The sequence below is a fragment of the Nannospalax galili genome, unplaced genomic scaffold (assembly GCF_000622305.1).
Source record: "Nannospalax galili isolate Female #2095 unplaced genomic scaffold, S.galili_v1.0 scaffold253, whole genome shotgun sequence".
Lineage (NCBI taxonomy): Eukaryota > Metazoa > Chordata > Mammalia > Rodentia > Spalacidae > Nannospalax > Nannospalax galili.
In genome coordinates, this window is record NW_008335287.1 from 2,084,954 (window position 1) to 2,097,217 (window position 12,264).

At 43.3% G+C, this 12,264-nt stretch overlaps 1 protein-coding gene across 1 annotated transcript in view; it reads left to right on the top strand.

The window, feature by feature from the left end:
• The first annotated feature begins 2,493 nt into the window (after positions 1-2,493).
• Positions 2,494-12,264, top strand: part of Pole2 (DNA polymerase epsilon 2, accessory subunit) — a 45,201-nt gene continuing 35,430 nt past the window's right edge. The window contains 1 exon segment of the mRNA XM_008829864.3: positions 2,494-2,602. Within this exon segment, the coding sequence (XP_008828086.1) occupies positions 2,535-2,602 (68 nt within the window). The 5' untranslated portion in view covers positions 2,494-2,534.

Genomic DNA, 12,264 nt, shown 5'->3' on the forward strand with positions numbered 1-12,264 from the left:
GAGTTCCTTCTCCCCCAACACTCCAACACTCCAATTTTCCAATGTCAAAGAGAGCAGCTTTTTTTTTTTTTTTTTTTTGAGACAGGGTCTCCCTGTAGTGACAGCTGCCAACTGGCTTGGAACTTGCTATGTAGATGAGGCTGGCCTTGAATTCATAGAGATCCACCTGCCTCTGCTGGGATTAAAGGCATGCATCAACCACACCCGGTGAGAGCAACTTTAATTGCATGTCTTTTCATACAACACAATTGCTATTGTGGCCAGAAGGCATGCCATCCCACATCCCACACCAACCAGGAATGGACAGCCATATCTGGATTGCCCCTGAGAATGTGCCACCCTCAACAGCTTGCTTCTGGTGTATGTATCATTATCCACACGGGAGACAATAAAGGGCTTCTCCCTGGCCAGGCAAGGCAGTGCAGGCCTTTAGTCCCAGCACTCCAGAGGCAGAAGCAAGTGGATCTCTATGGGTTTGAATTCAGCCTGGCCTACATAGTGAGTTCCAGGCCCATCAGAGCTACACAGTAAGACCCTATCTTTTTTTTTTTTTTCTAAAGTGCCACTCCCAGACTCAGCTTAGGTTCTGTCATGCCCCACTACCAAGTATTGTGTGACTCCTCCCTGGGAAGGCGAACAAACACATATTCACCCCAGACACGGCAACAGTAATAGACTAAAGAAATAATTCTACTTAATTTTGGCTTAGTGAACCAATTAATTTAATTAGGGCAACTTGTGTGCGGCTGCATTCACTGAAGAAAATGTGTCTCAGCATCATTAAGCATGTGTGTGTGTGTGTGTGTGTGTGTGTGTGTGTGTTTGTATGTGTGTGTCCTGCCTCCTTGATGGAAAGAACATAGATCCACTCTTGTGCAGGTCTCCTGCAGGCAATCACTGCTGCTGACAGTTGGACAAGAGCATATCATCCCCAGAGGATCTCGTTCAACAACACTGCTTTGCAGTATATTACTCAATATTGTTGAGTAATGGTCTTCCGGTTTCTTGACAGCTTCCCAGTACTGTACCTAGTGGATGTGTGGTAACTTGTTCTAATTCTAGTCTAATTCTTATCAGAATTATTTGTATCCATGTTGGTTATTTCTTATTTTTCTGTTATCACTAATAATGTTGGGATCTTATTTTTTTTAATTTTTAAAATTTTTATTTTTTCTTTTTGAGACAGGGTCTCTCTGTAGCCCCAGCTGGCCTGGAACTCGCTATGTAGACCAAGCTGGCCTCAAACTCAGAGATCCACCTGTTTCTGCCTCCCAAGTGCTGGGATTAAAGGCATGCACTACCATGCCCAGCTTAATTTTTATTTTATGTGTATGAGTGTATTGCCTACATGTATATAGGTGCACCATGTCTTGCAATGCCCACAGAGGTCAGAAGAGGGCGTTGGATCCCATGGAACTGGAGTTAAGGATGGTTTTTAGCTGTCATGTGGGTTCTGAGAATTGAACCCTGGTCTTCTACAAGAGCAGCCAGTGCTCTTAACCCCGGAGCCATCTCTGCAGTCTGGGGGGTCTTATTTTTTAAGTGTCTAGTTTATATTCTTATTTACTGTTTTACTTTAAAAATAAACTTAACGACATGCCCTGGAAGTCATGGTATATAACTCCTTAGAAATTATTTTCCTATTTTTTGTTTGATGGGTTCTCACCCCTTCCCCCACTCTCATGTAGCCCAGGCTTGTCTTGAACTTGCTATGTAATCGAGGCATGCCTTGGACTTCTTATCCTCTTGCAGCCCTACATTCTGAGTGGAGTTCAGGTGGGGGGCACTCCACCCAGCTCTTCCTAATGTTTTACAAGATTGCACGTTCACTTACAAGCTTTCCGTCGTGGTTTATTCACCTCACCACATCAATTTGGAAGTGTGGCCTACTAATAATAATCTAGTTGTTGGAATCAGAATGACAAAGTGGCACCCCACCTCATCTTGAGCCACTTACCAATCTTTGCGTTTCTGTTTTCCCACCTGTGAAACGAGTCCCTAGTCTTGTGGAGAAAGTGGGACAGTACTCATTGGTGGTTGTAACACATCAATAAATACACTTAAAGTGTTTACGACAGCACATGGCGCAGAGGAAGCCCTCAACCAAAATGCTGATTGGGTGGGAGTGATGGAGTTTATTTATGCTGGGGAAAACTGAGTGAAGATAGACTATTTCCAGGCTTGCGTGGACTAGGAACAGAGTAGACAGGGCTCTCCTGCAGCTCTCCAAGAAGGGAGGGCACTGGACGCGAGAAGCTTGGCTATAGTCAAAGGTGGAAGGTAGAGGCAGCTGAACGCTCAAAGATGCACTTGGCACAAGGAAGATGGTTTCCACCTAGTCAGTAAAGGCCTCTGTAGCTTCTCTCTCCAAGCTGCAAAGGAGAGGTCAGGAGATCTGAGGGAACCCTGCAGTGGGAGGGGACAGAAAACCCTCCTCCAGAGGCCGACGGCGAGGGCGGGGCGGCGGCCGGGCCCATCCCCCATATGGGTGGGCAGAGGGGGCGGGGCCTCCGCGGTGGCGCCAAATCGCGAACATGGCGCCGGATCGAGTGCGGAGCCGCGCTGTCTCAGCTTTCAAGCTGCGCGGGTTGCTGCTCAGAGGGTGAGTGGTGGGAAGACGCTACCTCGTTGACCTTTAATGACCGAGACCCTTAGTTCTGTTCCACGGAGCGAGGCTGCAGTGTTGGACTTCCGCAGCGTTGGTGCTTAGTGGAAATGGTACTTCCAGGCTGGGCGGGGCCGCTCCGCTCTGGCCGAACCGGCCACTTGGCCGCGAACTGTCTGCCAGCTGTGGTTTAGCCGCGTGGCTTAGGGACCTCTTCAGAGCCTGCGCAGATCCCCGCCTCCGCCAGATGTGAATCATAACAGTGTTGTCGAAGTTACTGAGACCTCAAAGAAGAGACCTTTGGAGAGTCCCTGTGCATGTCAGTTGATTTATGTTGCAACTGGGGGCCTCCCGACCCTTTCGGTTTGAGATTAGGTATTATTTCCTGGAAAATTAAAAACTGAATGTGTTTTAAATGTGTTTTTAGGTAACTTTTTGGGGTAGATTTCCGAGCTTACAACTCCCTGAAAGTCAGGTTTCCTGGGTATATTGTGTTTTTTTTTTTTTTTTTTTTTTAGTTCCTGTAGAATGGACCTCTTCAAAATTTTTCTAATTAGCTCTGCATTTTAAATGTTTTATTATTTTTATTTTATTTTAATTATTTTGTGTGTAGGAGTGCATTGCCTGCATGTACGTAAATGCACCCTCTCACTGCCGGGAGCAGAAGAGGGCACTGGATCCCCTGGAACTGGAGTTACAAACGGTTGTTAGCTGGCATGTGGGTGCTGGGACCTAAACCCAGGTCCTCTACAAGAGTAGCCGGTGCTCTTAACTGCTAAGCCATTTCTCCAGTCCCTAGCTCTCCGTCTTAGATGACAGCATTTATACATTTCTAAGTATCTGCTGAGTGGGTAATATCTTTCTGAGTCAGGATTTGAATGATCTTGTATATGTCATTTTTTTGCTTTATTACAGTGAACATTATGGAACTTCGTTTTGTTTTTTATTTTTTTATTGATTTTTTTTTGTGTATTTCATACAGAACATCTCAAACAATCTTAATCATCTTTATACCCCCATCCCCACTGGCACCCTCCCATTGCGCTCCCCCCCCCCAACTGGAGCTCATATACTCTGTCAGTGTTGTCAGTGCCCCCAGCTGTTCCCAGTGCTAGTCCATCTGCTGAGTCTAGTCATCCTATCTAGAGTTCCTGGTTTTTGGAAGATAAGCTCTCCTTCATCTAGGAGCAATCAGTTGCCAACATTCCTTTAGATAAGATTGGGATCTGCTGTTCGTGCTCCCAGTTCTGTGAGGGGTTACTGTCTGCCTGAGTTTGCATGGGACTTGTGCTGACACCTATGCTGTAGAATCATATGAGCAGGTTCCCAGGAGCTTGTAGGACTCTGTTTCCATATGGTCTTGCACATCCTCCCTGGCTCTTATAATTTTTCCACCCCCTCTTGCGTCATGGTCCCTGAGCCGTGGGCGGATGAAGTTTATTTAATAAAGGGGTCCTGTCCAAGGACCATTATTTAGAAGACTCTTGATCTCTACACTTTGGCCATTTGTGACCTTTTGTGTTCCTGGCCCTCTGCTTCATTATTGAGAACTGATTCATTAGTGTCCTCTTCTTTATTCCTGTTTTATGTTCTATGAGCCTTAAGTGTAGAGGTTGTATTACAGATGTGTCCCTTAGGCCTGGGCAATTCATAGACAATGTCCGTGTGTGACCATTTGTGGTACTTGGTATTAGTCTCTGACTGCTGCAAAATGAGCTTTTTTGATGAGTGGTGACTGGGATATTTGTCTGTAAATATAAGGATCCATATTTTGCACATAGTAGTTTTTTTATCTTTTTGAGACAGGGTCTCCCTGTAGCCCCAGCTGGCCTGGAACTCACTATGTAAACCAGGCTGGCCTTGAACTCACAGAGATCTGCCTGCCTCTGCCTCCTAAGTTCTGGGGCTAGCAGAACTTTTAACTCTACTGTTCGGTTTGCAGTGGCAAGGACCAACCATTTCTACATACCCTGGTAGAAAAGAATGAATTTCGTTCAGTTAATCCTAGACATTTTGAAAAGATGAGCAATTGAGCAATTAATTTTGCATTCCTTTCACTTAGAATGTAACTTAATATTAAGCTGTTAGAAGCTCATTAGTTAACTCAGTAAGAAATATACTTAAATCTTTTAGTTCTAAAACACTGTAGAGAATAAAACACTGAAACTTTGTAATGGGAAGATAGTGTGCTAGTTATCTGTTGCTGCATAACAAATTACCCTCAGATTTAGAGGCTAAAACTATGTGCATTTATTATCCTACATTTCCCTGGATCAGGAATCTAGGTTAGACTTAAGTTAGACCCTCAGCTTCAGGATCATATATACTGATATTCTCAGATGTCTGACTTAGTGTCTAGTTTTGGGCAGAATTCAGTTTCTGGTGTTTATTGAACCCAAGGCCTTGGTCTTTTTAGCAGGAGACTTCCATCAGTTCCTGGCCATGTGGGCCTCCCCAGCATGGTATCAGGCCTCATTACACCCAGCAAAAGAGGGAGTCTGTTAGCAGGACTGAAGTCACAGTCTTTTGGAACTTAATCAAAGAAATGACATCTTGTTACGTTTACTGTTTTTTGCTTGTTTTTTGAAACAGGGTCTCACTATGTAGCTGACAGTCTCATTATGTAGCGGAAGTTGGCCTTGAACTCCTGGTGCTGAGTGCTAGGCTTATAGGCATGTGTCACCACTCCTGGCTAAATATTTTTTACTTATTTTTAGTAGTGCTTGGGGCTGAACTCAGGGTCTCAGGGCTTCACACATGCTAAGCAAGTGCTTTCCCCCTTCGTTATACACCCAACCCTAAATTTAATTTTTTTTTTCTTTTTTTGAGACTGGGTCTCCCCATAGCCCCAGCTGGCCACTGCACCTGGCTAAATTTAATTATTTTTTGAAATGGACTGCTTTCATCTTGAGATCCTCCTGTCTCAGCCTCCTGAGTAGCTGGGATGAGAGCCATGTAACACCATGCTCAGCTCCTAAATTTTAGTTTTAAAATGACAGTAAGGCTGGGCGTGGTGGCACACACCTTTAGTCCCAGCACTCAGGAGGCAGAGACAGGATGATCCCTGTGAGATTGAGGCCAGCCTGGCCTACATGGTGAGTTCCAGGCCAGCTGGGACTACCAGGAGACCCTACCTCAAAAATAAATAAACAAACAGGAGACCATACCTCAAAATACATAAATAAATAAATAAATAAATAAATAAATAAATAAATAGTAAAATTGGGCTGGAGAGATGGCTCAGCAGTTAAGAGCACTTGCTACTCTTTCAGAAGACCTGGGTTTGGTTCCCAGCCCCACGTGGTAGCTAACAACTGTCTACAACTCCAATTCCAGGGCATCTAATGCCTCTTCTGGCCTCTGCAGGCACTACAGGGCATGGGTATAGTTACACACTGCGGGCAAAACACTCATACATGTGAAATAAAAATCAATAGATTTAAAAAAAAATGACAAATTAACCCTTTTGCTATATTATTAGACACAAGTCACTCGGTCCAACCTACATTGAAGGGGAAGGGATTGCACATAGGTGTGACTACCAGGAGCTATGGATATTTAGGGGCAATTTTAAAAGTCTGTCTACCATGAATATGAAACAATTTCTAGATGCCCTGCAGTTGACTGTTCCAAGAAGCTGAGAATGAAACCAGGAGTCTCTGGCTGGCTGCTTGGAAGCAGTGTTTTGGGTTTTTTTTTTTTTTTTTTTTTTTTTTTTTGGTCTTTTTTGAGACAGGGTCTCCCTGTAGCCCAGCTGTCCTGGAACTCACTATGTAGACCAGGCTGGACTTGAACTCACAGAGATCTGCCTGCCTCTGCCTCCCAAGTGCTGGGATTAAAGGCGTGCGCCACCACGCCCGGCCCCTGGAAACAGTGTTTTTACTGCCTCCTCAAAACTTTTATTAGGAAGCTTAGTGTTGGAAGTTCACACAGAGTTTACATGTTGTAAGTGCTCAGGCATTGCAAAACATGTAGGAATTTTCCCATCACAATAGTAAGAAAACAGCACAGTGTACCCAAGGCTGTGGTGATGAGCCCATAACAGACCTTCTTTGATGTATGCAAAGACAGGAGGGGTATGACAACCTGTTCCCCAGTGTTCCAGAAATCAGCCGTCTTATAGGTCTGTTCCCAGCATTCTGGGAATAGACTCTCCCTTCCTCAAGCCTCTGCATCAACAAAGCGGGAAGAAGTCTGTGTTATCTCTTAGTGAACCAAGTTCCAGGAGCCTGTTAGCTGTTTAGCTGTTGTTAGCAGAGTGCTGTTGTCCTAAAGGGCAGGTGTGTGTGTGTGTGTGTGTGTGTCTACAACTATTTTACAGTTACTTAACTTCACTTGTGAAAAGGATTCTAGGAAAAATTGTCATGTAGAATGTATGACAAGGTATATAAACTGTTCTAGAATCAAGGAAGGGCTTCACCGAAGAGTAGTTTGGGGCTGATGGTTAAAGGCTCAGCAGGTACTTAACTAGATGGAGAGAGAGGGTGGGAAGGAATGGAAAGGGCCACAGAAAGACTGAAATAGGAAGGTTCCCAGAGAGATCATGAACGCTGGATGAGTCTGATTAGTTATGCAAGGCTTTACATGGTTTGGTCCATGCTAAGAGCTGCCCTCCAAAATAAGTGTGATGTTATGAATCACCTTCAAATGTACTTAGAGTACTGTACTTGGACTCCAGCTGCTGTTTGAGGTCTGCCGTGGGTAGAGACTGAGGTCTGCTGGTGGACGATGAAATGAGTGAAGGCAAAGGACTCATCCTTCTGATGGAGGAGAGGAGTGAGTTTAATTCTTTAGCAATGCTTTTTTATACTCTCAAAACTACAGTCACAAGCTTGGTGTTTGTGCCAGAACACATGAAAGAATTAGTTTCATGAAGAACAAAGCACATTCTACAGGTTTATCTTTAAAGTTAACCAGTAGGCTACAAAGAGTACATTATTTTCTTACACAATCTATAGATTTTAACAATTTCCAGGAAGGCTAGTCAGCTGGTGATTATGTTTAACATTAGACATCCTGTGTCTTGTAGTACCATGACTTATGATTTTCTCTGATCTATGACTAAGGCAGCATTCTGCCAAGCCTAACAGTCTTGTTTTGTTTTTGTTTTTGTTTGTTTGTTTTTTGGTCTTTTTTTTGAGACAGGGTCTCCCTGTAGCCCTAGCTGGCTTGGATTCACTATGGAGACCAGGCTGGTCTTGAACTCACAGAAATCTGCCTGTCTCTGCCTCCTGAGTTCTGGGATTAAAGGCGTGCACCACCATGCCCGGCAACATTCTTGTTTTTAAGAAATGTCTGGGGGCTAGAGAGATGGCTCAGCAGTTAAGAACACTGGTTGTTCTTGCAGAAGACCCAGGTTTGAATCCCAGCACCCACCTGGCAGCTAACAACTGTCCATAACTCCAGTTCCAGGGAATCCAATGGCTTCTTCTGTCCTCTGAGGGCATTGCACGACACAGGTGCACTTACCTACATGCAGGCATAACACTCATACACATAAAATAATAAATGAAAAAAATTTTTTTAAATGTCTGGACTTTGTCCCTGACCACTCTCTTAACCTCTTCCTTGCTGTTCTCCTTCAGCCGTCTTAACAGCTCTCCGGATCCTGTTCATCATGGATATGGCATGCATCTATAGGATGCCCAAGCTACACTGTCTGGAAGGACAATGTAATATTTTAGCAGCTCCCTCCTTGAAGTAGGCCTCAAAAGTGGGGATTGTTTTGTGGAGTTTGAAGACTTATCACAATGATGCAGTTTACCAGCTCAATTGCAAGAAACTCTGTGTCATCTCACCATATTGACAGCCAGGGAGTCCACCAGGTTGGAGGTGGATACAGAACTTCTGGCAGAGACAAGGATGCATCACCTGTACAGAATACAGGCTTAGTGTATAAAATCTAGCACTTACAGTTGGCAAGACTTAAAGCATTCCTTGCAAGCAGGTGCAGTAACATATACATTGTCATAAAGAATGCACAGATGAAGGTGTGATGGAATTTCACTCCTACTCTGACATGAGGTGTACTTTGGATAAACTGGATGGCATAGAAATAAATGGTAGAAATATTGGGTATATTGAAAGTAACCATGAAGAAGCCATAGGTAGTCTTATTCTGGAAGCAGACTTAGACCATGCTCTAGAAGGTCATGAAGCAGGAGTTGAAGAAGCAGTTATAGTAGACCCCAAGTATCTCAAAAAGCTGCTCCAGGAGCTAGAGAGATGGCTCAGCGATTAAGAGCAATGGGTGCTCTCAGGACCCAGGTTCAATTTCCTAGCACCCACATGGTTGCTAACAACACTATAACTTCAGTTCCCAGGGAATCCGATACCCACTTCTGACCTCTGCAGGCATTGCATAACATGGGTGCACTTATATACATGTAAGCAATACATTCCTATACATAAAAAATAATAAGGGCTCAGTGGTTAAGAACACTTGCTGTTCTTCCAGAGGACCTGGGTTTGATTGCCATCACACACATGGTGTCTAATAACTGTATAAGTCCAGTTCCAGGGGATCTGACACCCTCTGCTGGGCTCTGCAGGCCTTGTATGCACATGGCACACTTACATACATGCAGACAAAACACTCATATACAATAAAATAAAAATAATAAAATATTTAAAAAATTAAAAAATAAAAATTTTTAAAAAAGCCACTCCACATGGAGGTCACAGAGCAAAGGTTGATCACGGTCCCCTTCAAAAGGCAGGAAATCTAGATCTAGATCAAATCTAAGCTTAAATCTAATCAGAGCTCCTATTCACATTCAAGAAGACAAAAATCCTGTAGCAGGTCTTGCTCTCAGTCCCTCAGGGAAAATGGAAAAGGTGATTTAAAGCCAGAAATCAAGCTGGTACTAATCTTGAAGCCTTAACTTGTCTAGGTTTCATAGTCCTGGAAGATGCTATTCATGCTACTGGAAGAGAAAATTAATCATTAACCTTACCTAGCTTGAACCCTGTGAACTACAATAATGACTGGCCTGGCAAGATATGTACACTGGTGCAATAGTGACACCAATGTCATGGGAGTAACCAATCACTTTCTGATTGGATTTAAGGCCCCTTTCACAAGATGGGGCCCATTCCTGGCACTCTTTTCAGGGCTAAGAACCTGTGGCTAGATAGGTCACAGGTCATAGGAGAGAACCTACAACTATTAGTCACTAAATGGATATAGAATTAAATTGACTCCTAATGACTTAAATCCATAGATTAGTGTACCTCTCAACTCTTAGCAGACAAGCTTCTTCCTGCAGCAGATGGTGATTAATATACAGACCCACAACTGATCAATGTGCAGAAAATAAGAAACTGGAGGGCTTGACCCTATGAGGCACCTATTTTGCACTCTCTTCCTCTGAGGCTCAGAGATCATTATGGAAGAGGGGGCAGAAACATTTTAAGAGCCAGAGGTGGTGGATAAATACAAGGAAACTCTGTTTCCCGATACAACAGGGCAGTTGCACATAAGAATCCACAGCCCTTGTGACAGCATGCACAAAACCTGTGCAAGCCCAAGCCAAATGGAAACCCACCATGGAAGGGAGAGGTGGGCAGTAAGCTCCAGTTCTAGCTGAGGAACTATTGGCAAATGATAGCTGCTGGGAGTGGGAGAGTCTGTTTTCTTTAAGGGTAAGTTTAGACCAATACGCAAGTGCATTTGGGGAACATAAATTAGACTTGATAGACCTTAAAAAGTAATTGGGAACTTGAAATGAGGGGCCTTAGAAGGATGGGATGGGTCTGAGAGGAGATGAGATGGGGAAGAATACCCGAGAGGGGGTCAGAATATGATCAAAATGTATCATATGAAATTCCCCAAAAAATCAACAAAAATTATTTTTAAAAAAATGCAGATCAAGGGATCAGCATTGTCCCCATTTGCTTCTAGCTGGTCTATCCTCAAAGCTGGTTCTGTGTCCCCTCCACTGGAAGAGCTACTTCAAGATTCCATTCTCATCCAAGGTCCAGATTAGGTTCCAGAGGTTAGCCCAGAACTCAGTGTTCTCTGCACACTTGTAGAACTTGTTTGGGCAATCTTTCATGTTTGTACTTGGTTCTTCAAGAGGACTTCCTGAAAACAGGGGAATGTAGAAATTTGATTTGTGGCCAAATGGTGGTATTGGAGCCCTCCCTCTTTGTAGAATTAATATCTAAATGGTCTACTGCAGGGATTTTTATCATTTTGTTTGCTTTTTTTTTTTTCTTGGAAAACATTTATTTTGTTTTAAATTTTGGTCTTTGACCTGGGTCTATGCATCTTTAAGACATAGGGTTGCGGCCGGATGTGGTGGTGCATGCCTTTAATCCCAGCACTCAGGAGGCAGAAGCAGGTGGATCTCTGTGAGTTCAAGGCCAGCCTGGTCTACATAGTGAGCTCCAGGCCAGCTAGGGCTACAGAGAGACCCTGTCTCAAAAAGACAAAAAACAAAAACAAAAACAAAAACAAAAAAAAACCAAACCATAGGGTTGCAATCTTTTTTTTTAATATTTTATTTTTTATTTTTATTTTATGTGTATGAGTGTATTGCCTGCATGTATGTGAGTGCACCCATGTCATACAATGCCGCAGAGGTCAGAAGAGGGCTTCGGATTCCCCTGGAACTGGAGTTGAGGACAGTTCATAGCCACCATGTGGGTGCTGGGAATCAAACCCAGATCCTCTGCAAGAGCAGTCAGTGCTCTTAACTGCTGAGCCATCTCTCCAGGCCTCTTTTTTTTCTTTTTTTCTTTTTTTCTTTCTTTCTTTTTTTTGTTTGGTCTTTTTGACACAGGACCTCCCTGTAGCCCCAGCTGACCTGGAACTCATTAAGTAGACCAGGCTGGCCTTGAACTCACAGAGATCCGCCTGCCTCTGCCTCCTGAGTGCTGGGATTAAATTAATTTATTGAATGTTTTAATGAAAGGGAATTCAATCTTGTCAAATGCCTATACTCTCTTAGTATAAATTGAGATGATCATGTGATTTTTGTCCTTCTTTCTGGTAGAGTGGTATATTGCATTAATGACTTTTCATAGAGTGAACCACCCTAGCATTCCAGGAATAAATTGCACTTGATCATGGTGTATCTTTTTAATATGCTATGGAACTTGGTTTGCTACTATTTTGTTGAGGATTTTTTTAGTATGTGCTCATCTTCACTAATTATATCTGCAGTGGTTTCCAAAGAAGGTCACATTCTGAGGTTCTACTACCGTAAGTTAGGACCTGAGTGTATCCTTTTTGGAAGCGATAAAATTCAACCCATCAGAATCCAAAAGATGAGACCTACAGTTTTTTTTTTAATAAATAATTTATTGAGAATTTCATACATGCATATAAAGTGTTTTGATCAAATCCATGCCCACTTCCTCCCCTCCAACTCCTCCCATATCTCCCCATCACTTTTTTCTGATAACTTTGTGTACTCTTTTTTTCTTCTTTGATTTATGTATGTATGTATGTATGTATGTATGTATTTATTTATTTGCCATGTGTGGGTGGGTGGCCATGAAGGCAAGAAGGAATGAAATCCCCTGGAACTGGAGTTACAGGCAGTTGTGAACCTGCTGATGTGGGTACTGGGAACTGAGCCTTGGTCTTCTGTAAGAGCAGTAAGCACTCTTTACCACTGAGCCATTTCTCCAGCCCCCATCTCACCAGTCCC